This window comes from Tauraco erythrolophus, chromosome 6 (assembly GCF_009769465.1).
Source record: "Tauraco erythrolophus isolate bTauEry1 chromosome 6, bTauEry1.pri, whole genome shotgun sequence".
NCBI lineage: Eukaryota > Metazoa > Chordata > Aves > Musophagiformes > Musophagidae > Tauraco > Tauraco erythrolophus.
Window position 1 is genome coordinate 27,544,139 of NC_141470.1, and position 25,929 is coordinate 27,570,067.

Below are 25,929 nucleotides of genomic sequence, written 5' to 3' on the forward strand. Positions count from 1 at the left end.
GGCGGGGAGGGAAGGAGGGAGGGAGGAGGAGCGCGGCGCGGCAGCCCAAGTTTGGAGGCAGCGCTGGGCGGTGCGCGGCGGAGGCCGATGGGCAGCGGGCGGCCGCGCGCGGCGCCGGCACCGGCTCCGGGACCCCGCCGGGGCGGCTGCGCGGGGCGCTGAGGGCGGCGGCCGGGGATCACCTGCGGGAGCGGAGCGCGGAGCGGCACCCCCCACCTCCCCTCCCCCGGGGGGATGCCCCCTGCAGGCGCGGAAACTAGCCCGGCCGTCCGGTGCATGGCACAGCTATGGAGGTGGTGGACGAGACGGAGGCTCTGCAGCGGTTTTTTGAAGGTAAGGGGCTTCCCCGGTAAGTCCCAGCCCTCTCCCGCCGCCCCCTGACCCCAGCCAAAGGTCTCGTCCGCTCGTCCGGTGCCAGAGCGGCACCAAGACCCCGTGCCCGGGCAGGATCCAGGTGCAGATGCGCATCCTCCAGTGCACCACTCTCATGTCATGGATCCCAAGCCAAGGAGTCCCGGCACACTGAGGGCCAGGGAGCATGTTGTGTCCTACGTCAGGCGCCCACATGCACCCCAGCAAGGGCCTTGATACGGCCCTTGCCAGTCCTCAGAGCGGGCTCCTGACAGCAGCTCTGGTGTAGGGATCACCATGGGGCCGAATTCCTCGCTGCCCTATCCTTGCCTAGAGACCTGTGGCCTCCCTACCTGTCCCCTGCGCCCTGGCCGCTGGGCGCAGTGTGTTGGAAGCAGGCTCGCCACTGCATGCTTCACCGGGGAGGTTGGTCCCCTCTGGTCTACAAGATAGCTGATCCTACAGCAGTGGTGTCCAGCAGCAGATCTTATGCCACCCCTTAATCAGCATCTGTAGGCCAGTGCTGTCCAGCCAGGGCCCAGACCCCTTCGGGCACCACATGTCCACAGATCAGAGTCTCCTTCCAATTGGTGCAAACCAGAGGCAGCTTTTACTGAAACCAACAGTGGAAAAGTGGTTGTAAAGAGAATTTGGTCTTTCTATCAAGCAGGGATGAAACACCCGTTGCCCCTGGTAGCTGAGGGGTTGGTAGGACTGAACTGAGAGGCTAGGGAGGCGCTGGGACCCCGATGCCCTTTGTTGTTCCTCCCTCAGCTCAGTGTTTCTTCTCCCTGGTCTGACTTTGTTGCCACGCTTCACTCTTGTTGACTGTATTGTTGCTTCTCTTTTTCGCTTGTTCTCTCTGTTTCTCTTTTTCTACTGCCGTGCCCTGCACCATGCGCCCCTTCTTTTCTGGGGGGGGCTGTTTGCCAGGCAGAGGTTTTGGTTGCGTGGGCTGTGCACCTTAGTGTGAGCCCCTGGCACGCAGATGCCCTGGTTGAGGGGGAACAATGTGCCCATCCTGGCGAGGCTCTGTTGCATCAACAGCTCCTGGTGCCGGTGTCAGAACTGGAGTCTGCTGGGGGGGACCCCTGTCTGTGGAGAGTGGGCTGCGTGCATGGATTGGTTCTGGAGCTTGGATTCCTTCCGGAGTCCTCGTGCTGTGCTTCGCCTGGGGCAACTGGGGTGGGAGGACTGTGTCCCTTCTGTTTCTTTGACTGGTGGAAGGACTTAAGCTGGGGAAGAAAGTGAAGATGCACCACGAGTGGAAGATGCTCTTGAAAGCGAACAGAGGCTCAAGCTGCTTACTCCTCGCTTTCTTCTCTTCTGGCATCCCTGTGATGCCTCAGTAACACATCTCTTCTTCTTCAAAGGAAAAAGCATCCCCTGTTTGTTCAGCCATGATTCTGGATTCCCGGGAGCGATAGGATAGTGAGGATGGGAAGCCTCCCTACACGGGCTCTTATCGTGTGCTCCCAGCCTGTGTTCTCATGCCTTCAGGGGGGCTTGTTTTGGTTTCAGGATTTCACTTGGACCAACCTCCTAAATCCTGCCCACCCACCTCCTGTCCTCGAGGCACCAAGCACCTCCCTGGTGTCCTGCGCAGCCCTTGCTCGGCACCTTGACTTTATTTACAGGCATTAGACTTCAAACTGTTGGTCCTCTTCTTTTCATTTGTAGAAGGGGACTTTCCCTCTCCCAGACCATCTTTTATAGGGTTGAAGATTTCTTTCTTTGTCTGTCTTGTCTGTCTTGTTCTTTTTTCCTGAGTACTGTGGGTGATCCTGCTTGAGCAGGGGAGCTGGACAAGATGACCTCAAGAGGTCTCTGCCAACCTCAGTCATTCTAGGATTCCTTCTTTCCTTCTTTTGTCTCTTTCTCCTTCTTTCTTTCAGTTCTCTTTCTCTTTTGAACTGAAAGCATCTTGTCCTTGAGGGAAACTGGGGCTGAAGGATATTTCTTAGCCTCTGCTATTGCCTACTTGTTTAACTTCCTTTTAGAACTTCTCGGAGCATAATTTTTTTGTGTGCCTAATGTGGCTATTTATTTCATTTGGGCAGCTAGTTCCCTTTGTCGCTGTTCTTAAAGAGCATCTCTTACAACACAGCGCTTGAGGGTGAGAGGGGAAGAGGAGAAAGTTTTACCCACGAAGGATTGCTGCTCAGTTCAGTTTATGCAGTGAGTGAAGAAACAGTTCTTTTCCTTTGAGCATGCTTTAAGTATGGTCCTCTGAAGGAGTATGCGGCCAACGGATCCTCTGTTACTTGGAAGTGAGGATCAGTGCTAGTTTTGCAGCATGGAGTCGGGTTTACCCTGAAATCTCACTGTCCTGAAGAATTAACAGTTTCTGGATGTGTAATATAGTGGTGAACAATAGATCTGTTAGAGTTTATGAATTTACAGGAAAAAATTTATTAATAGAACCAAGTCCTCGCTACGCTGTCACTTCTTTAAAAGGTGTCTGCTGATTCCCTTCCTAGGGGGAACACAAGCTCAAAACATATTTTTCTCTTACAGTGAAATATTTTTCCTTCTCACAGACTGTTTTCTCACCAAGTGGATGTTCTTCACTAAAGGGATTTCTTCCTGTACACTGAAAACCCTGAAATAATTTGGGAATTTTCTTTCCTTTGCTGGACTCTGATTTGCACAGGATCTGAGCCTGCTCTGAGCAGTCCTGCTATATTTAAGAGTAATCCTTTAGTGCTTGTGTAGCACTCGGTATTTCAAAGTGTCAGACAAGGATTAACTGGTCTTCTTGCAGACTTTTGGGGAGTGGGGGCTGTGCTGGCTGAGGTGGGAAGGAGAGTTGGTATCTGTGCTGCTTCCAAATCCTGCTATTTGCCTGGCTCCAGCAACAGTGCGGCAGGTCCCATCTACGGAGCAAGTCTTGTTTTGGGGAGCGAGTGCTCCCGAGATCTCGGGTTCGATTGCCCACCTCTTTTTTTCTCAGCTCCAAGAGATGGACCTTTATTTTCATAAAGAGAGGCTCTCAGTATTGCTTGGGCAGGATGTCCTTATTTCCCTGGGATGTAGTTGCCTGTCTGCACTTTGAGAGCGAGATCTGAGACGTGAGGATGGAGAAGTAGAAGAACGATGCGAAAAGTTTAGGGCTTTGTTCTGATGTTTGGGAAGGGACTAGGGAAAAGCCTACATAGTCTCTGAGAGGAGAGATGGGTTGGGCATAACTTCACACCCTCCTGGGGAGCAGGATGAAGGTGCTGTGAGTGTGAGTCTGGCTGGCAGTGTGGTCTCTGAGCATCCCCGAGGTGAGCCTGTCCTGTCTTAGGAAGATCATCCCTGTCCTGCTTTGTTTTAGCACAGCTGGTAAATGTGTTTGGTGGAGCCCAGGACCATCCTGCTGAGCAGAGCTTGGGCAGACAGCTGGGAAAGCTTCGAGGCAGAGAGCGTGGGATGCTGAGCGTTCTGGCAGAGGAGGTAAAGGAGCTCAGTTTGGTCTTTCCATAGTATTGGGAGTGTTTATCCAGAGCATTTGTATTTTGTATCAAAGGAAAAGGAGGGAGTTGAAAGCGTCTGACCCTTGGCTGGCATCCTGCTAGAAACCTTACCTTCCTCCCTGCCTACCACTCGCGTAAGGGAAACAGTTTACGACAGAGCTCAGCTATTCGGGATCCCTCTCTCTCTCGGCTAATTTATGAGATAAGAGGTTGTTGAAGAATGTATATCGGGAAAGATGTGCAGAGCAGGGCTTAGGGGGCAGGGGAGTGGGCGGTTTGGCAGATGGCTGAACGGGGATAGGGCAAGAGATGGAGAAAGAATAGCTAACGCTAAAGGTTTGGAGGATTTGGGGTTGAACTGTAGTGGGGAAAGACAGTATTGGTTAAACAGAAGGGGCAAGATTTCAGTGAGGGCACGTGAGTCCTGTGAATGGAGCCGCCCTTTACAATTTTTCCGGCGAGCACAAGCGGCTGGAGCAGTGGGAAGCGTGTGTTTGTTGAGCGGCCGTGTGTCTGTGCGTGCACATGCGGGGCTGCAGGCATGGCGCTTGCTGCTGGAGGGGCATTTTGTCAGCAAAGGCAGTGAGCGCCTTTGTCTTAGCGAATGGTTTTGCCCGTAGGAGTGCGGGTATGTGTGTGTTGACGATGTCAGTTACTTTCTTGGTGACTTTTATTGTGTGTTGTGGAGACTTTATGTATGTGAGTAGGAAACGCCTGCAAGAAGAGGTCTGGGCTGTTGCCCCATTTATTTGGTTGAAGAAATATGAAATGATGGGGCTGAGGCTGAGAGCTGAAGCCAGGACTCCTGGGTTGGCACCTTGTCCACCGTGCTGCGTCGTAAGGGTTGGTCCCTGCATGCTAAGTGTGTGCAGGAGGATTTGGTGGTGAATGGGAATGAGCAGAGAAGTACTTCACTGGTAAAACTTTCGCTGATGTAAAACAGTGAAACCATGAGCTGAAGGGAAGAGGAATAACTGGTTCTCCTCAGAGCTGGCCAGCACCTCATGGTGGGCTGAAGTGTCCCTGAGCTGGAAGGGCTCTGGCTGGTAGCAGTGCTGGGGTGACCCACCTGTGAGTTACAGCTCACCGGGGGTTCTCCGAACCATGGGGGCTGTTTCAGTTTCTGCCAGGCAGGAGGCTGGAGGATTGTGAAAAAGAGGCAGAGAGAAACAAGGGCCTGCTTTGGAGTCTTCCTGGCTGCTTAGGGGTACAGAGGGGTGGTTTCTTGAGGCTGAAAATGCTGGGAGCAGGAAGGGCAGGAGGAACAGTAGACCCGAGGCCTCCAGAGCAGAGACCATGGTGTCTGTCGTGGTGCTGGCTGGTGGGCAGAAGCCACACACACAAACCAGAACAACTGGCCCCTTTAGACACCTGAGCGTGACGTAGCAATGCAACTACAGCGATTCAGAGCATCTAATTCCTTTGAATTATATGAAAGAATCACTTTTTGGGGAGCTGGGCTCATGCTTGCTGTTCACCCTTTGCCCGCCCAGTGACTGTCTGGCCCTTAGTCTCTGCATCCCCCAAATGCATCCCCAAACTTCGATGCTGTGCTGGAGGAAGGATTTCCAGCACCGCTTGCATGGAGCTGTTTGATGTGGCAAGAGTGAGGGGAGAGGGAAAGCACCAGGGAAAGGCTGGGAGAATCACGGGCTCCATGCTAAAAGCACAGCCTGATTTTTGCTGCACGTCACTGGGGGTGCTTTGTGCCTAGACCCGACTCTCGGGAGGAGCGGGGTCGAGGAAGCGGTGGCTTTGCGGGGTGACAGTCTCTCCAGGGCCTGGCTGGTGCAGTGGGGAAGGTAAGAGGCTTTATGTGGAGTGCTTTGCTGGATGGAGTTAGCCCGTGACAGAATGGTCCTGGGGAACCTGGTACAGCACAAACACATGACCATCCCTTCTGGTAATCCCCTCGCAGACCCAAATCCCAGCATGTGGCAGCAGCCTCCCAGCCTCCTCCCTGGCCCTCCCACTCTTCCCTGAGGGAACAGAAAAACCAGCAAGCAGCAGCCCTGGGACCTAGACAAGCTGAGCTAGGCAGCATAATGACAGAGGGGGAGAGCAGGAACGCAGCGGGAGCTTGACATCTGCTCTCACCATGCTCAGGATGCGCTGGATCCGAGCAGGTAACAGCACAGATTCTCCAACTCTTCCACGGCTCAGCTTCTTTCCCTTCTGCCTCTCCATCTCTCTTTCCAGTGTGATTTTTTTTCTGGTCCTCCTCTCTCTACCCTCTCTCTTGAGCTTTCCCTGCCCACCCGAGTTGGTGTCTGCCTCTGCTCAGCACATGCCCTCAACAAGAGCAGGTAATGTGAAGCTGCTGGTGAACCCAGCTCTATCCTAGGGCCTGAGCAGAGGAGGGAATAGAGAAAAACGTTCCCTTGAGCTCATCACCAGCAGCCTGCAGCACTTGGCTGAGGCCCCGGTGGCATTCCTGGGCACACTGCTGGCATTCCTGCCACCTCCATCCCAGCAGGACCAGCAGGAGGGAAGTTCCCAGAGTCTTTAGCCAAAGCGCTTGTTCTCATCCATTCCTCAGTGGTCTTGTGACTGTGCTGGTACTTCTCTGGGATCTACCCTTTCTCCCCAGTTTCCCCAAACTCCTTTTTCCTGAACGTGAGAAGGACAGGAGACATCCAGATGGAGTAAGGCTGGAGAGCTGTTTGTAGGAGGGTGGATCCCTGCAGACGTCCGATAAGGGGTGGGCTGTGATTCAGAAAGAGCGACGTGAGCACACGCCCGCAAGAGGCATTCTGTCGGGGACGGAGAGAGGTACTTTGCCCGTGCTCTGGTTAATGTATCTTCCACAGGTTGGTGTCTTGGGAGCAATGCCTGGACACGGACCAGGAAGGGAGTTTGGGAGGAGGTAGCACGGAGAGGTGGCCATTGGGGCAGATTAGAAGGGAGTTGTGCTGGAGGTGTGACCAGGCCTGATGGAAACGGGCATGTTGGTGACTCAGAGATCTGGCTGACCCATGCAGCTCCCTGTGCCTGGGCTGGGATTGCGCAAGGGCTGCTGCATGCAAGGATATGGGAAAGAGATGCTGGTCAAGAAGGAGCCTTCCTGGGGTGCTGGGTAGGCAGGGTTTCCCTCCGCTCCCCCGCCTTTTTTTTGCGAGACCAAAGCGTTCTCTAGAGCTGGCCTTCTGGGGCCAGAGCCATCCCAGCTGCCGTGGCACTGGCTGCAATAAACGCGGAATAAAATGGCTCTTGGGCATGGTGAGCCTGGAGAGAGCTGCGCATTGCCTGGAGAAGTGCCACTCCACCTGAGTGGTGTGTAGGGAAGTTGCTGTCCCCATGGGCCTTCTGCCTCCTGCCATAGTTCAGGGGTCATCTTTTGCTTTCTGCTTTCACCCTGTTCTCTGCCCTGCTGTCATTCTCTGCCCTGCTGTCGTTCTCTGCCCATGGTCACTTAGTGACAATAAAACCAGAAGAGGCCTTTCAAAGAAGGAAGAGAAGATGGGACCCTTGCTGCACTTGTCCTCTTCTGGTTGGGGGACTTGTGGATTCCTCCTGCTGAGACAAGACCTGAGTGATCTGGAGCTGGGAGCTGTGCTAGGAGGGTGTCAGGCTGTGTGGCCCAGGGACCCCTGGCCTGCAGCAGTGCTGCAGATGTCTATCCTTCCTCTGTGCTGCCCAGACAGGCTTCTAGCCCGTGGTTCGGCATCGCCGCAGTGTATCTCCGCCTGGGGATTTCCTTGCCTGGGGATGGCATTGCCCCGGCAGAGCTTTGCAGAGCTTGCTGGGTAACCCCCTTGCCTCTTTCCAGTAGCGTTGCTGACTGGTCTTGGACTTTGCACTCTCTGATAAGAACCTCAGTAAGCTAAACGTGTCTGAGGAATGATTAACTAGCATGTGTGTTGCCAGAGGACAGGGAGCAGCTGTGACTGGAGACACAAACAGGAACAGACTTGTAGCTTTTGGGCCCGAGCTGGTGCTTCCCGGATGCCTCTCCTTTGCGCCAGCTCATAGGGTACATCCTTTAGGAGACAGAACCCAACACCATGGCTTCCTTCATGCTTTCATAGAATTATAGAATGGTTGGATTGGAAGGGACCTTAAAGATCATCTAGTTCCAACCTCTCTTGCCATGGGCAGGGACACCTTCCCCTAGAACAGGTTGCTCAAAGCCTCATCCAACCCGCCTTGAACACTTCCAGGGATGGGGCAGCCACAACTTCTCTGGGCAACCTGCTCCAGTGCCTCACCACCCTCAGAGGGAAGAATTTCTTCCTTATATCTGATCAAAATCTCTCCTCCTTCAGTTTAAAGCCATTTCCCCTTGTCCTATCACTACACGCCCTTGCAAAAACTCCCTCTCCACCTTTCTCGTAGGAACCCTTTAAGTACTGGAAGACTGCTAGAAGCCTTCTCCGGGCTCCCTGGAGCCTTGTCTTCTTGAGGCTGAACAACCCCAACTCTCTCAGCCTGTCCTTCATTTCCAGGCAAATATCAGAATTAGAGATGGACACAGAGAGATGAGACTGTCACATCAGCAGGGAAAGTGCAGAGTCCAAGGGAGGATACTGCTGTGTGTAGGGCAAAGAGATGCTCTTAGAAGTAGAGAGTGGATCGCTTTGACACCACACTTTGGCTATCTGGTGACTCCCACTTACGGTTTCATGGATACACCATTCCTACTGACTGGCACACTTTGACATAGCCTTGCTTATCATCTAGACCTTCCTTCTCCCATCGGCACCATTTGTTACACACAGCAAGGACGGAGGATGATGTCTTCTGTCTGAGGTGGTGGAGGTGGACAGGCCGGTCAGGCCAGGACCCTGTGCTCCTCGCCATTTTCCAGCACATCCTGGAGAGTGTTCGAGGCATGTTTGAATGAAAGGCTTCCTTCCTGAGGAAAAGTGTAATTGTGATACTCAGGGTCCACCACTTATCTCGCTAAACTTTGTCTGTTTTGATGCAGTTAATTGAAATGATGAAAGGGAGTGTGGGAGCAGGGCTGTGGGGCTGGGGAGAGTGGCCAGCCCTGGCTGCAAACAGATTTGTGGTGTCCACACTTGTGGATTTTGTTGGCTTTTGGGGTGATGGGGAGGAGGACTGGTTGGAAAGGCCAAAGCCAAAGGGTTTTAAATAGCCTTGGTGTGCTCAGATCCAGGATTTGAGGGCAGAAGGTAGAGTTGAACCCCGGGGAGCACTCCGGGGAGTGCCACGCAGCTGTGATCATAGTCTCGTGGCATGTCCAGGGCTGAGGCTGTGTGCAGGGGCTGCAGGCAGAGGTGGGAGTCGTTCCCCCTGGTGCAGCACAACCTTAGTGCTTCTCTTTCACATCTCGGTTGCTGTGACAGACCGCCTTGGCAATAGGAAGGCATCAGTCTCTGCAGTGGTTAAAGTTTTCTGAACCTCTCTGACTTATCCTACTCTTTCCTTTCCCCATCCCTTTTGCTTTATCCATTCTTTTTTTCTTCAACTGCTCTCATCATTTGTTTGCAGTGTGTTTGAAGGATATGTACTGAATTACACCTTAAATGATTGCAAACTGCATCAGTAGGAAGAGGAACAAAAAAAAGTGGTGCTGGTGATTGCAGACCAGCATGTTGTGTGAATAGAGACCAAATGGGCTGGCTGAGGCAGTGTGGGATGGGACCAGCAGTGACTGAGGAGCTGATAGGCATGTGCCATGCCAACAGCCATGGCCTAGCTTGGTAAGGTCTCTGATTTTTTTTTTTGAAAACCGTAATTAAAGCAATTTTTGCTGTGGCTGTTTTTTAGGTTTAGTTTTTTTTTCTTGTAGCATCTTTTTGTCATCACCCCAACATTGCAGCAGTGTATTATCTCAGGAGATTCAGGGTGCCAAAATTGATCTGATTCTCTTACCCAAGGAGAAGAAGATAGTAATTGGTGGGGAGGAGACAATGCAGAGGGTGTGGGGGTGGGCATGGGACAGGGTTTGCAGAGGGACAGGTGGGGTTTCCAAAAGAGTTGGAGGCCAATTCCTGTGAGCTGTCTGTCCATTTTGATGGCAAGGACCACAGAACATGCTGAGCTGCTCTTGCTTGCAGCCTGGAGAAGTGAACATAATATAAAGAGTACGTTCAACTTAATTTGGAGTATGAAGATTCACTTAGTTTGTGTCTGACAATACTTAATAATCAAGAACTATCGTTATTGACTTTTAATCCCGTGTGCTGATTACAACTGACTGCTAGAAATCCAGATAAACAGGAAACCAAACAACTTATCAGCCTGGTTGATCTTGGCTTATCTCTTCTGTTATGACAAGCAATGGTTATGGACATTGATCCAATAAAGCACTAAAAAGTGCGCTTTGACTTTATTGGAAATGAAACACCTGCTTAAGTAAGGCAGAAGCTAAAAACTGTGCGTTATGAGGACCATCAAGCCATTTCATAGTTGGCTGCTTGCTGATAATATAATCGATGCTCTGCTCAGTATAAGAACAGAAACGGTCTTTTCCCTGATGAGGTCCCGTCTGAATCAAAATCTGAGGTCAATGAGAAGTTCTGGGTAGGGGGTAGTAGGAGAACTTCTGTCCATCTCCCCTCCCTCCTGTCTATTTTAATTCACTCTTTGGAAAGGGGTGTTGGAATGGAGAGGCGGATGGTGATGAGTTTTCGCATGCAACATAGTGGAATGTGTAATGAAGAGAGAGGAGTGATAAATGATGTTTCCAAACTCATCTCATTGGTGTTGAGGGGCTGAAGGGACACAAGAAGCAGCAATGTGGGGACCTGCAGACTGGGGATGGGCTTCACAGCCCAGAATGAGAAGCTTGGGTGCTGGAGGTGGTGCTGGTGTGCTTGGAAAGAGGAACTGGTCAAAGTCACCGAGTCCAACAGGATGATCTTGTGGACATCAGGGTATGGACCTTTACTACTCTGCTTTTAGATACAGGTACTGTGACTGTTACACCCAGGAGGCATCTGTGGATGCAGTAGATCATGGATGGTGACTGGTAGAGATTTCTACGGCATTTTGACCATGAATTTTCAGCACAGCTTTCTTAATTTAGTCAAGGCACAAATTTGTAGGTGATCATGGCATTGGCCAAGTTTGGCTTTGAAAGAGATGAGGATAGTCCCAGTGACAGTGAGCTGTGATGAGTAGTAAAGTTGGTACCAGCCATGACAAATATTTGCCACCACTGGTGCAGAGCAACACCTCGTCAGGAGGACATAATGCGTAGGCTGGAATGCTTTCGGTTGGCTTGTCTGAAGGAGAGAAGTAGTGGGGTTTACTGGGCTTTTTTGTTTAAACCCTCTTCTCTGCAGATTTGGAAACCAAACCACTCTGAGAGTGAGCTTGAGAACTAGATGGTAGGAATTGGGATGGAGAAAGTTGGTCTGATGTGTCCTTGTTTTGTGTTTGAAGATGTGGGTTGATCAGCCAGTGAACAATCAATGTGAGCAAGCAAAAAGGGAATGAGTTTTAAGAGTGCGGGTTAGTCATTGCCTGAAGGAGACTAGTGGAGGCCTCTGGTTTTGCAGAACTAAACCCCAAGTTTCATAAAAGTTGTTTCTGCTTTGATCAGCCTATTGTCTAAATTGGTCAAGGTGGTGCTTGTTGTTTTAGGGCTTTTGTCAATGCAAGAGACGTGTTTAAATCTTTTTTGTTTGTTTGTTTCTTCTGTTTTGCAAACGATATCACTCACTGAATCCAGAGGCTTTGAGTCAATGAGTGGTTGGGAAGTCTCAGAACCTTAAGATGTTTGTCCTTCTTGCTGGTTGCATCACAGCAGGGGTGAGCTCAGAACCTCTTCAGACTGACAGTGGGAGACAGTCTTTATAGTCCAGGTGAGGTGTGGAAGAGTGGAGATATGAACCTCCCCGCTTACAGAGGCAGCTAAGGACCACCTGGGATAAAGGGACCTCCTCCCCTCTGTTCTTACCCTGTCTACTCCTCTTTCTTGCTTGCTGTAATTTCATAAGGCCCCAGTAAGTCTTTCAGTAAAATTACATTCTGATTTTCCCTACTTTGACAGTATCATTTCTTAAAATAAAGATGCTTAACTGAGGTTAGAAGGAACCATCAGATCTTCTAGCCTGATCCATATAACAACTTTGAGCAATGCAACCTCTATCTGAAACTGTGGAGGAATAATAGGTTTGGTGTTTTTTTTCTGCCACTGAGAATTTATGTCTGAGAAGGGAGGCTAACAGTCTGGCTTTGCCAGGAGAACTGTGGAGCTTCTCATCACGTGTGGTTGTGGCTTTGTGTGTTTCATCTGTAAAGAAAAAACCCCAACTAACCAACCGAAAACCCCATAGCTGTGGTTTGGAGCTTTTACAGGGAAGGAATGTGTCCTGTTGGACTGTGAGAAACTGGTCAAACTTTGCCCTTGGCTCAGCCCTGAGAGCCCTGCATGGACTGAGGACTTCTCTGAGGGACTGGAGAAATCAAAGAGACTTAGTGCAGATTGTCAGAAATTGTCAGAAATTCATTTGTTTCTGTGGTAAGCTTTTTTAAAAAAAAAGAAAAAATCAAAGAAATAAACCACAACAGAAGTTTCCAACAAGAGCACAGGGTACAGGTTGATCAGCACGTGGGTCTGACTTGCTGACTGGTCTCAATACAAGTCTCTATAAAAGAAAGTGTTGTGTCTGTGCGGCAGAGGCCAGGTCTGCTAGCTTCTTCCAGCAGATCTTCAGGTCTGTGAGCTCTTTTCTGAAGGGATAAGCAAGGATCTCTTCCACACAAAACACTGGGCATGTGTTTTCTGATTTTGAGCTCTACCACCGTTTTACAGCACTAATCCAGGCAGTTTCCTATTGCTTGGCCTGTGTCAGCCCTTTGTGTAACACACTTGTACAATTTTTTGGGGCAAGATCCATCTCTCCTTGTGTGCATGCAGACCTTTGCATAAGTGACCAACAGAAACAAGAGGCCAGTAATCTTGGGAATTCCTTTCAACCCACATGGGCAGAGATGTCACAGAGATCAGAGCTCTACACACGGTACTGTAAAAACATCTAATGGAGACCACCGTGGCTGTTTCAATAGGTGTAGACTGTCCTTCTGGGAAAGAGTCTGCTCGTCTCTACCTTCTGGTGCATGCTGGCGCGGTGCACGGTAAGACACGACGGGTGCTGCGGCATGGTGGTACCTTGGACAGCAGTGCTGTCCCTGGCAGGTTCTTCTCCATGCCCTTCTCCAGCCAGGAGGTCACCTCCAGCCCCACGGAGAGCCCATCAGCCACAGGGAGATGGCAGGACGGTCAGTCCTTGCCGGACAGTTGCAGCTCATTTCCCATTTGCAGACAATTTCCCATTTCCAGCCCGTTTCCCATTTGCAGGTGCAGTTGGGTGGAAGAGCTCCAGAATGTTCACTGAGCACCTAAAGGAGGTGCATCAAGCTGAAAGTCTGGTTTTAATTCAGCTCTAGACCTAAGGCATAAGCACTGACATACTTCCCTAGTGACGTGGCGTTGCTCTTCCTGAGCCTCGTGCGTGTGAGCAGGCTTCTAGGAGAGAGCCAGGAATCTGCAGAAAGGGACTGTGACTTTTCTATCATTGACAGACCCGAATCTGCACAACTAACCTTCAGAAGAAGTGGAGTGAGGTCTGGCAGAGGATGGATCCTGGCTGCAGGGTACATCCGTGCTGTGCCAGAGAGATATGGGATCTGTCAAAAAAGGAAGGAAAGTGGGAAAACAAAGCTTAGAAAACTTCAGCAAAGTGGGCTGTGCTGTCTTGGGGGAGTTTTGGGTGGCTGAAACTCTGGTTATTCATCATCTTGACTTAGCTTATTCCCCCAGAATTGGTTACAGTTACCACCACAGCCATCATTTTAGATCATCTTTCATTCGTAGCTCCCAGTGTTGTTCATAGGCAGCGAGGAATTGTCCCTACATCCTTTAGAGAGGGAGATTAGCTCCAGAAAAAACGAGGTTAATGAATGGTTTGTCACTTGTGTGTCGGCTTCCAGGGAAGCTCCTGTCACAGCTAGAGTCTGGCTGAAAGACTCGGGGCAAGGGATGCTATGCTAGAGGGAGGTGTCTGGTGGGAGTGGGACAAAGTCAGTGTTCTCCCTGCTCCCCTTCCATGGACAACTCATGATATATGGAGCTATGGTAACGTGCTGTGACTGAATTTTGCTAATAGAACTCTCTCAGGAGGGTCAGTGAACTACAGTGGGGATAAGGAAAAAGGAAAATAGTGTCCAAAATGTTCTGCTGAAAATCCTAAATTGGCTTCTAATCACTGAGTGATTAGCTCTGAAACCTTTGTCCGTAGCTCAATGGTGTGGAGAACTTGAACAGTGAGAGGGCCATGGTTGTGGTTTCCTGTGCTGAGAAAGTTGGTTTGTCTCCTTGAGCTTCTTATATCTGTTGAGACACCGTCTGCTGCCTCTGTGTGTGGGCCTTACAACTAGGAGGGGCCACCAAGATATCTGAGAGGTAGAATTGCTCCTAGAGCATTGCTTTGAAAGTAATTTTTCTATACTTTCCAAAAGATGGTGACCAGTAACGTTAACATTCATATTTATTGCAGTCAGACGTGAGGGCCATGGGTCTGCTGTGGCTGTGCTTTGCAAGCATGGAGGAGCAGATGATCCCTGACCTGCATGTTTCACCTCACTGGCAAAGCTGTTGTCTCCTGCTATGAGCAACGTCTTGTTTCGTGGCTGACATGCTCAAATCTTGCACTCCAACTGCCATATCCTCTCCATGAGGCTGAAACTCCCTTCTAGCAGGCTGCTTTCTCCAACGTGAGCTCATATACATGAGGATTCAAGCACCGCTCAACCTCCTGGTGATAACAGACCAGACAGGGACTTTTGTAAAGCTTCTTGTGCATCCCTAGCAGCGTTGTTTCGACCTTTTCTAAAGTCTCTCGAGTATTTCCATGCCTTCTTCCAGACAAACCGAGGTGGGCCATGGATTCCAGCAGTGGTATGCAGAAAAGCCAGGACCGTTTTTCCATTTTCTTCTCCATCATGTGCATGGAAAACTCTGCAGTTGCTGTCAGAGCTACGATGTCGTGTCAAGGGCTTGCGTGGCTGCGGTTGTTCCTGAAAACTGGAGCCTTTCATTGAGTCTTTTTTTTTTTTCCAAGTGTTTCCCAGCCTGTACATGCAACTTTGGGTGATTCTCTTGCCTTTTGCTTTGTTATTATGCAGCAGACAGGCTGCTGTCACTTACCAGGTGATTCAAGACATTCTGTAAGAATGAGTATTTTGCTTTTTTTCCTTTCTTTGCTATCCCACCAATACGCGTGCCACCTTCAAACTTCGCCAGTGGAGAGCAGCGATAAAAAAAAATGCTGAATGGCTTTGGCCCAGGTACCAATCCCTGGGGGTCTCTGCCAGTAACCCCCTCTGCTCTTTGATGTCTCTATATAACAGCTGTATTTTAGCTCCATCAGTGAGGCGGTGTTTGCTCTCAGGTTCTCCCTGTCGGTTCTGTTCAGGGGAGGTTTCTAATCAGGATGTTGTTTGGAATTAAGTGAAACACACTGGAGAAGTTCAAGGCTGTGAACGCTGCGGGGCAGGGGCTGTCTGGCTGATATTTGAATTGACAACATCTAGCCCAGCAGACCTCAGAGCACATTTTACGGAGGCACCTCGATAACAAGTGTATTTAGGAATCTAAAGATGCTGCCGGTACCACAAGCTTTGAGTGAGAAGATGAAAAGCGGATTTTGCAGGAAGACCAGGTTTTCTGCTCCGTTTCCCATGAAGTCAGCCCGACTGCTGTGGTTCAGCCCAGCTGGGGCCCTCGTTTTTGGGGAAAGCAAAAGAAGATGCATCTGGGGGAAAATAAATTCCATACATAGATAGTTAAAGGGAGAGAGACAGCCTCCCTGCTGCCGGCTGCGACAGATGCTGGAGTGGCAACAGGAAGCAATAGCACGGGAATTGTGTGCAGGCTGGGGACAGCCGCCGGAGATGGATAATGTCAGGCTGCTGGTAGTCAGGACTGGAGGAGTTGGCCTGTGAGCAGTTGTGGTTAGAAGACAGTGAATGGCCCAGCTGTGAAATCCTCGTGTTGTTTAGCACAAGGGGCACTGGTGGTGAGGGGCAATGAGAATGGGAGCATTCAGGTCGGGCTCTGGGAGGGCAGCAGACTTGGAGGAGTGTGGGGCTGCAGCATTGGCTCCCGAATGGAAGTGATGAAAGTCCAGACGCACGGGCCAGAGCCCCAAGGAGCAAGCTGGGAATGAATGACCTTACGCTGGCCCGGACAGAAGGCTCTAAGAGGCTTTTAATCTATTGATCTAATGACTCATAACGATTTGTGTGATTTCCTTGCCTTCCCACTCTTCCTTCATAACTCAGCTCTTTGTCACAGTTCTGGCTGGCAGCAAGACAGGCTTGTTCGCTCAGGACCTACACGCTGCTTTTCCCAGCAGGTGCTTTAAAACAGCAGCAACATGTGAACTTGGCTCTGGTGGAAGGAGCTGGGTGAGCGATGCTGGGAAGCAGCAGTAACTGCCTCATTGTCCTCTGCGCTGGAGGGAGATGGAGAGAGCAGAGGAGGGATGGTCCCAGAGTCTACTCGGGCCAGGTACCAGGAGAGGGCTCTCAGTTTACTTCACAGGTCCCTGACGTTCCTCGTCTTCTGCGCTCGGTCCTTTGCGAGAAGGTCTTACCTGTCATCATCCGTCTCTTGTGCTTCTGCGCCCGCAGCTCGGGCAGCGCTGCCCTGAGGTTTATTTCGCTTTGGGCACATCTCATCTGTATTTCAGTGCCAGTATTTGCCTCCACTTGGAGGATGGAGATGACTCGTTCTGCGCCATCAAGAGCCTGAGGAGCTGTTTTGCCTGCGGGAATGTATGCAGTTGGTGCCTCCCACCTCCCCGGACCCAGGGTGACCTCCTCATCCTCTCCTCCATGCGCCCTCCCTGCACGGCATCCTTGAGCAGCGTGCCAGGCACCTTCCCTCTTGGTTTGTACCGCTCCAGGCAGCACGCTGCTTTGAAGTGAGACCCAGAACACACAGAGAGCTTGCGGGGTGGATGGGATCCAAGCAGCACGTTTGGTATCTGATTTGTATTGTCTGGTAACTGTTTGCTAAATCCTTGGTGCAGGAACTATGTTCCAGTGCAGGAGACAGCTCACAGTTAGTCAGAAAATGCAAACAACAATTTGTTTTTTTTAAAGAACACCTCAGTTTCAGTCTGAAAGCCTATTGGAAATAACCATCATGGCAGTAATCCCTAGAGATTTTTTTTTAAATAATTATTTTAATTGCATCATTACTTGTTATTTATTGTGGGTGGCTAGAGAAGCTTAGCTTAGCTCAGGAAAAGGCAAAGCATGAAGGTGACTGAGCTAGTCCCCAAACACTTGTTGAAAAGTAGCTTTCTTGAAGCGGAGGGCTCTTCAGTCTGGTAGTTAAAGGTCTGGAGATACATCTTGTGAACTAAGATGAGACTAAGGGTAGAAATGGAATAGTGTGGCCCCTTCCTCAGGGAGATGAATTAATTAGGTGTAGCCTAATTCACAATTGCATCTGTCCAAAGGATGTGTCCTCTACAGCAAGAAACTCTGGGTTTGGTGGGGGACAACCTGAGTAGAACTCTGTGGTCTGCATGATTCAGGGATATAATGGTTGGTATAGTCTTCAGATGATGAAATCGGAGAGGAATAGTGTTCACTGCGTCCTTCAGTCTCTTCCTCTCTCAGGAGCACAAGGAGGGCAAGAACTTTCAAGCAGGGCACATCAGCTCATGAATCAACCCTAAACAGAAGCCAAGCAGCAAAGCAGGAGGGTCCTCACTGGACCATTTACATGACCCAAAGCTGCTTGCTCGCCCAGTATGCGCTGGCTGCAGTAGTACCTACAAGCACACCAATTACGCTCCACAGCTGCCGAGTAAGACTTGGACCACTGAAGCAGGATATGTTGAATCTTCTCCTTGGGGAAAAAAATGACTCCCCTGTACCTGGGTGCTTGACTGGTCCATTCTCTTGGCCGCATTGCTCTGCTCTTAGATCCTGGAAGCGGCCTTGGGAGGTTTGTGCCATGTGGGCAGCAGGACTCCAGTGAAAGCTGGAGAGGGACTTTTTACAAGGGCATGTAGTGATAGGACAAGGGGCAATGGCTTTAAACTGAAAGAGGGGAGATTTTGATCAGATCTAAGGAAGAAATTCTTCCCTCTGAGGGTGGTGAGGCGCTGGAACACGTTGCCCAGAGAAGTTGTGGCTGCCCCATCCCTGGAAGTGTTCAAGGCCGGGTTGGATGAGGCTTTGAGCAACCTGATCTAGTGGCAGATGTCTCTGCCCATGGCAGCGGGTTGGAACTAGATGATCTTTAAGGTCCCGTCCAACCCAAACCATTCTGTGACTCTGACTTACTGCAGCAATGGTAGGGGAAACCTAATGATGTAAGAAGCTTTTGGTGCCCTTTGTGATTTTCACAGGAGTCAATTCTGGAGCAAATGCTATTGCAATGTAGTACTGAGAGAAAACGCAGTATGGCTGTAGGTCCCAGCTGTGTGAGAAGAAGGAAAAGCCTGACGACCTGACACTCCTGCTTGTGAAAGATCAGTGTCGGTTGCATAAAAGTAGTGATGGCCCAACTCGAGCCCTGGCAAAAAGTCCCATCTAGATAAATCACTTTCTTACATTCAGTCTCCTCTGGAGGCTGTCCAGGCTGGACAGGAGAGACCTTGTTGCCTTCCAGTTAGAAGGAGGAACAAGATGCCCGATCTGGACGTGGTGTTCCAGGCGATGCTTGGCTGCCTGCAAACTTGTATTCTGTTGCTGTTTGATTATTATCTTCCTGCATAAGGATTGTTTTGTGCTGGGGGTGTTTCCAGGAGAGGCAGCGCAGCTCCAAGTCCCCCATATGCGTGATGTGCAGGTGTTTGGAATTGAGCTGAAAGTGGTCTCTGGAGTGGCTCCTGAATCTCTGAGTTTCCTAAGAGCCTTTCCAGGAGCCATAAGCCCAGCAGAGTTGGTGGCCCTGCAGCGAGGTCAGTGTCTGGGGACTGTGTCCCTGGGCTCTCTCCCTGGCAGTAGCAGAGCAGCAGTGACACTGCTGAGCCATCTGCCAGCACCCTTGTCAAGTCTCTTTGCCTCTCTGAGTCTTTATTGCCTCTCCCATCACCACTGAGCACGCCAAGGCTCTGGGCAGCTGGGTCATAGTCTCGGCTTAATGCCGGTATGTAGCTGGTAATAATTTTTTTTTTTATTTTCTTGTATTGCTGATATTCTCTGGTAATAATTCACACTGGAGAAAGTCTATGCTGATAGTGAAAAGAGCCGTGCTGGGCCTTCGCTGCCACGGTGGTGACAGGGAGCTCATGCACGTAGGTGTATTGTATAGAAAAAGGTCACTCCTGTCCCCCAAACTTGCCATCTAGGTGAAGTCAGAGCCAGCCTCGTGCAGCGGTACCTCCCTGTCAGTCCTGAGCTCCTGAGATGTCAGGTGAAGCGACCTTCTCTGGTCCTGTTGTCCCTGCTGCCAGCCCTCCGACCCTCGTCCAGAGAGGGAGATAAAGGCGTTGTCTGCTGCCTCCACGGGACTCCAAACAAACAGGGCAATGTTGCCCTGGGCAGGCACCTTGGACCCGCCAAATGGCGACGCTTGTGTGGGTGCTGCTGTTCCTGCCATCTTAGTGCATGAATGGACAAGCAGGGCATTGACGGCTGCGGGGACACCACAAACGCGCCACTGTGTCCCCTCTCACACCTTCCCCTCCTCCTCCTCGGCCCTGATGCCCGGAGGACAATAGCTCCATCCATGCCAAGGTTCACAGCTGGCAAGGGCGGAGGAGAGGCCAGGACAAGGGTGGAAGCCGGAAGGAGAAGGGACTTAGGAGGGTCTGGAGGGAGTGGCTCTGGGAGGGAAGAGACAAGGGAGGCAGGAGATAAGGAAATTCAAGAGGGGCTGGAACAGGATAAGGTGCTGAGAGGTGGCTGGAGGAGAGACCAGAGAGGGCAGTGGGAAGGAGGAGAAGAAAGAGAATAACGCAGGAAGGTTTGGGAGGGAAGATGGGGCTCGGTCATTTATTCTGCATGGAGCTGCCTGACTTTTCCCACAGGGCTTCCTGAGGGATGTGCCCATGACCTGCTGTGGTGCAGCGGGATAATTTCCTCTGGCTCCTCAAACTTCTCTCTCAGGATGTCTCTCACCGCACACCTTGTCCTCTGCGAGGCCTGGGAATCGGAGAGAGGGCATTATCTCTCTCTCTCTCCACCTATACAGGGCATATGTACTGGCTCGTATTCCCTTCCTGCTAGTATGTCAGGAATAGCAACGCTGTGCAGCAGGTCTGGGTGTGAGGGTTGCTGTGGGCCTGAGCCAGGACACATCAAATGGTTAGGGACACTTTCCAGCTTATCTGAAGGCACTTTTGTCAGACACGTTCTTCTGTGCATCTAAGATAAGGAGCTGTGAGCCTGCATGAGAGCAGAAGGGAGCTTCCCGGGGGACGTGGAGATGCTGCTGCAGATGGTGCTGCTGGCTCTGGACACTGGGCTGCAGGCTGGCCGTGGTTTGGTGGCACCTCCTACGTTCAGTTTGGTTCAGTACTCTGAGTGTTTTGCCACTGGTGCTGGTTCACAGTTTAGCCAGGTTGTTGCTCCAGGGTCTTCCTGGCCACTGTAACACTTTTTACTCGCTATGGTAAGTCTGAGGTCTTGGCTAAATCCCACCTGTCCCATATGTCCATTCCTGATGCACCACTTTCTCTGCGTCTCACCCTAGCTGGCATGGGATAGTTTCTCCTCTTAGCAGTGAGAGGATGGCAGTGGGGTTAGACTGAGAGCAGGAATGCTGTCAGAGGGGTCACCGAGAGTGAAAAGAGATGCCAGGGAGGAGAAGGTGATGTACAGTCAGGCTGGGTACACTCTTGGCCTCTCCATGGAGAATGTTGGGGAGTTGTGTCTATGTTCAAAGCCCCTCTCAATTGCTCCATTCATTAGTTCCTTTCAAATACGTGACACCCAAATTAGGCTCCCTGGAGCCCACAGGTTCCGGGTAATGCCCAAATTCACAGGAACCTCCATCTCCTTAGCCCTGGATCTTGCCCCACGGATTCCCAGAGCTCAGCCTTGGCCATGTTTCTGGTGTGACTTTGGATCTTGGGTTTTCTGCTCTGGCATGAATGGGGACGTGTGAGCTGCCCCATTGCTTTGCAGGGGCAGGTTGATCCTCTTGGTGATGGCCTGACAGGGAATGTCCCCAGGAAGGGACACAGGGTGGTGGTCGTACCTCTGCGTTGACTGGGGCAGCCCTACCTTTTGTGATGGGAAGGGGCATGTGCTGTGTTTGCATGTGTGCGAGAGAGGGGTGTCCTAATGCGACCAAAACTGCTCAAGGATGGTATTTAGCAGTGGGTAACCAGCTGGTGTAGCTCAGCGTAGCTCCATCAGCATCAGATCAAGTGAAGGCCCCTGAAGTAGAGCAGTTGGCACCATGTAAAGGTTCCCCCCACTGAGAGCCCATGCAGAGCCCAGCATGCTCTCCTGGAGGGGCCGAAGGAAGATGATAGAAGAGTTGGCATGAGGAGGGGCTCACCCCATGGAAGAACTGTGCTGCCGTTCAGGCAGGGGACCTGGGTCCCCTTCCAGTGTCTCAGACAGCCAGGGCTTCGCTCTGGGGTGGTCCTGCTTTGGGGAAGATGGGGTGGGCTGGCTCGGCATCCCGCTCAGGTTACAGGAGCCACTTCTGCTGGGAGTGACTGGTTATTGTTACAGTCAGGTAATAAAGAGCATTAATTAAGGAGGAATGCTGGGTTGGTATCTGGGGGAGGCAGGGGCTGCGGGGCGCCGTCCCTCCTGCCAGAGGGGATATTTCCACCCCTCTGTACCCTCTGGGCAGCCCAGGGTCGAGCACGTGGAGCGACAGGGGGATTGTCCTGCTGTCCCTTATGCAAGGAGCTGTGTCCCTGCAGCTAGCTCTCCCCAGCTGGCAGATGCGTAGCCCAGGTCTCTGGGCAGGGATGAGATTTTCTTGCGGCCCCTCGCCGTGACCCACTCCACGAGGGCAGGCACGAGATGCCATCCCCAGCCGGAGCAGAGCAGGGCTGTCACACTGGATGCTCTTCGAGCTTTGTCCCATGTGGCAGAGCCAGCTGGGCTCTTGCTGATGGGGATGTAGGTTTGGAGCCGAGCGCCGGCCGTGCAGCTCCCGGGCTTAGGTGGTGTTTGGTTAGCCAGCCACGGCACGGATTCCTCGTGCTCGCGGCCAGGCCGGCAGCCAATCCGCCAGGGCCGAAGGATAAACAGGGAGGAAGAAGAAGGGGGTGCTGAGTAGCGTGAGGCCCCGGGAATGTGCCGATGCGGCAGCCCGGGCTGCTGATTGCACAACCCCTCGTGCACGGCCACAGGAACGTGCTCAGGGCTGCACCAGGTCTCTGCACCTCGCTGCTGCACTGGCTGCCCTGGCGTGGCGTGTGGCTGCTGAGCTTCACGGGTAACGCTGTGCTGTACCAGGGAATGACTGGTGAACCTTCATGCCTGCCAGCGTTTGAGGCTGGCTACATTCGTTCTGCTGCTTGCTGCGTATCCCACCAACGCTTGGCACCTGCTCCAGTGAGTGCTGGAGAGCTGCTGGCAGAGGGAATGCTATACCTTGCCCTGTAGGACCAGCAGCTAGGAGCTCCTGGGGTCTGCTGGTCTCGTTCTACCATGCACCTGCTCGATATTTTGTTATTGCCTCCTTGTTCAGCAGTGGTTTTGTCAGCAGGGTGCTCTGTGCCTCAGTTTCCCCATAAGCACCTTGCCTTAATGTGCTTCGCATAGGGAGGACACCAAGTGGAGGTCCTTAGGCAGGTGGATGTGCTTTGCTGGTTGCAGTGACCAACTGAAGGACTGTCCCAAAAGCTATGGACCCTCCAACCTGCTCCAGACGCCTGTGCTGTGCCACCAGCACCACATCTGTGAGCCTCCTCTCTCTGCTCTGCTGCATCTGATGGCTCCCCGGCCTTCCATGGAGGCGAGCGAGCCACGAGCCCTTTGCACCAGGTTTCAGATGAAGGTTTGTACATGTTGGGGTAACGGACCTGGCCCATCTGTAGGTTAAGGACTTCAAAGCCAAGGGCCGGTGGCACCATCTCCTGCAGGCAGTTCCTGCTGTTCCACACCCCGGGCACTGCCCACCGCGATTCAAAGGCAGTGCAGCAGCACTCCTCCAAAACCTTGGGACTACTGACGCCTGGTCCCCGTCCCTGCTGTTCTGGCAACGGGGCGGGAGGCTCAGCTGCCACAGTGCTGCTGGAGCACTCCTGGTCCTGTCTGAAGCGAACACGGGGCAGCGCTACAGCCGGCAACGTCTGCTGTGATCAGGCAAGTGTTTCGGAGAAGCAGCTGGACTTTGAGCAGCCCATGGTGGAGGCTGTGGCTTGTGCCTGTCTGTTTTGGGAACCAGGCAGGGAACAGAGTGGTGTGGCACTCAGGCTTACCGGGGTCTATGGCTTTTCGTTCATTTTAATCACAGTCCTCTTCTCACTGGCTTTCGCAGCGCTTGGGTCGGAGCACTGTGCTTCATTTGTAATTCAAGCCCCCAGTGGGTCCCTGAAACCCAGAACAAAAATTCACCTCCTGGTACGTGGCTTCAGTGCCACAGGGAGGCTCTGGGCTTGACACAGCCTCTTCTCCTCCTCCTGGTCATTGGTGTCCCCCCACCCTTCGCTAATGTTCCCCAGCCTGTGAAAATGGTTGACCTCATTGTCATCTTCAGGTTCCCACATCTGGTTCTTGTTAGCAGATCCCAGGATGAAGTTCTTCAGCTCTCTCCCTTCCTCCCACCCCCAGGTGACCCAGGCAGGATTATGGGTGATTAGGAGACAGGCAACAGAGCAAGAATAGTTGGGGGGGGACTGTTATAAATAGAAATACCATAAACTTATCAGCCTATCACTCGAGGTAAATTCTGGTTTTAATCTCTCAGACCTGTAAATATGACGACTCACGGGGGCCAGACGCCATTAACTCTTTCAGAGCCCCGTGGCCGCGTGCCCATCTCTGATGGGAGGCGGGAGGCGGTGAAGCACCTGAAAACGGGACCGGAAGCGAGTTGCTGAGCCAAGAGGACATCCCCAGGAGGGACAAGCTGGCACAGCCACACCGTCGGAGCAAGGGCAGGGAGGAGATGGTGTGGGAAGCACCTCCGTTTGGATGTCAATCGTGTTTAGAGATTTGGGGAAGGCAGGGAAAACCAGTCCAAACATTGGGATTCCTGACATTCTCACACGTACGGGGGCCTCTGCTTGCCCAGCTGTGCTCACGAGGAGGGTGCTGTGGGTTTAACATCTTCTTGTTCTTCAGGCAAAGTTTACTTTTTGGGGATCTTCTCAACCCTTTTGCAAGGGAGAGGGTGGAAAGTGGAGCAGATGGAGGGGCATGGTGTGAGAATGGAGTGGCAACATGGGGGCCAAGAGGAGGACAGGACAGAAGGACATGGCAGGTTTGGGAGTTTGTTCGCAGCAGCATTGACTGAAAGAGTTGTGAAATAGAAGGAGTTTGCCCTGAGGAGTCTCTGTGTCTGTACAGGGAGGTCAGCGTGTTAGAAGTGGCCGAATTACTTGGTCCTCTCCTGCCCTGGGATGTTCATTGTGTGCAGGGAGCACTAATAAGCTGACAGTGCTCTTTGGGCAGCTGTGCGGGTGCCTGTGACACCTCTCCTGGTCCCTGCTCTGCGATGGAAGGCAGAATTCATCCTGCTGAGCTTCGGGGACATCAAAGGGGTTACCAGTGATGAGAGCTCTTGTGTACCCTTTGGAGCAGGCACTGGTGCAGAGGCAGGGCCGTAGACAGGAGATGCTGTATGGGAATCGCTGATGTTCTTCCCACAGTGAGATGGCAAATGCTGCCAGCATGGAGGAGCTCAGAGCTTCCTTGGGCTCCTCTGTCTCTTTGCTGGGACAAGGTATCGTGGGAGTCTGTCTGGTGCGGAGCCATGGGTGCTGAGCCTGCCAGGGTCCCTCCTTGGTGGCTTCCTGCTTCCTCCTAATCCCTACTTTGGAGGGGGAGGGAGTGTTGCTGGTGTCGTTAGGAGCTCGTGACTCTATGGAGAAGTATTAGCTTTTTATTAATCACCTAAGCTGGCTTTCGGTAAGAGCCCAGCCTGCGTGGAAGCTACGGGCGATGGGATGTTCCTTGGGCAGGTTTGCCAGCAAGACCCACTGCCCTGACATGCCCGATTCACCATAGCTGGTGCGAGTGCCTCTGTACCCAAGCAGAGGAAAGTCCTTTATTTTCAGCGGGCAGCCCCTTCCCATCGCATGTGTGTGGCCAGACCCCACCATGGCTGTTATCACGTCTCAGCTCCACAGCAGCACAGCTGACACACCTCTCGCGTCACGGTGCTTATCTCACCCTTCGTCTGGGTCTCAGCTGAGGGCTCCTGAAGGTGACTTTTAAGACCAGGTAGCAAATAAATAGAAAAGCCCAGCACATCGCTTTCTGATGGCCTCCTGTCCTTCCTGGATAGGTCCTGGGCTCCTCTTCTGCCATGGAGAAGCTCCTGGAGTTTGGAGGTGTGAGGGAAACCCACTGGGGTCAGACTTTTCTTGGGCAGGCTCGGTAGCTTGTGGAAAGGCAGCAAATTGGTAAAGTACCTTTTTTATTTCTTTGAACCTGGGTCCCAACCCTGGGACTTGGGACGAAGACCAGTTTTCTGATAGCTTTTTGTGGCAGATGTTTGCCAATACATCGTGTGATGTATAGCATGGTCTCTTTGGCCAAGAGCTAGGCAAAGGAGAGGGGGGAGCGCTCATCCCCTGGCAGAGGGGTTTTGGCCAATGTTAAGGGGTCACAGTGGCCAAGGCGCGGCTGCTTGTAGAAGAGGTGCCTCGATAGAGCCACATGTGGTGAAGTATCGGGAGCAGGCTATAGCAGAGGTCCTTGGGGCTGAGCGAGGGACACAACCACTCACGGTACTGGTCATTCGTGAGCTCTTCCAGTCAACCATAACTCAAAGCAGGACAACGACATGGTTGCTAGCATGTCACTGCAACTTCAGGAGAGGATGTGGCTGTCACAAAGGAGTACCCCTGTGCTGACCTGGGGTCTGCGACTCTATAAGTGAGGTGCTGGCACAGCTCCGGGCCTCATACACTCTGCCTGCCCTCTCCTCTTCCCACCACGATGCCAGCCTGGCAGCAGCATCACGTGTCCCTGCTCCAGATGCATCCTTTCGTAGCAGGAGTTCACATGAGAGAACATCACCACCTTCTCCTCCGAGGCC

At 52.0% G+C, this 25,929-nt stretch overlaps 1 protein-coding gene across 1 annotated transcript in view; it reads left to right on the forward strand.

Annotated features, from left to right (window-relative positions):
- The first annotated feature begins 287 nt into the window (after positions 1 to 287).
- Positions 288 to 25,929, forward strand: part of MYRF (myelin regulatory factor) — a 60,224-nt gene continuing 34,582 nt past the window's right edge. The window contains exon 1 of the mRNA XM_086612962.1: positions 288 to 333. Coding sequence (XP_086469088.1) covers positions 288 to 333 — 46 coding nt within the window. The remainder of the gene's footprint in view (positions 334 to 25,929) is intronic.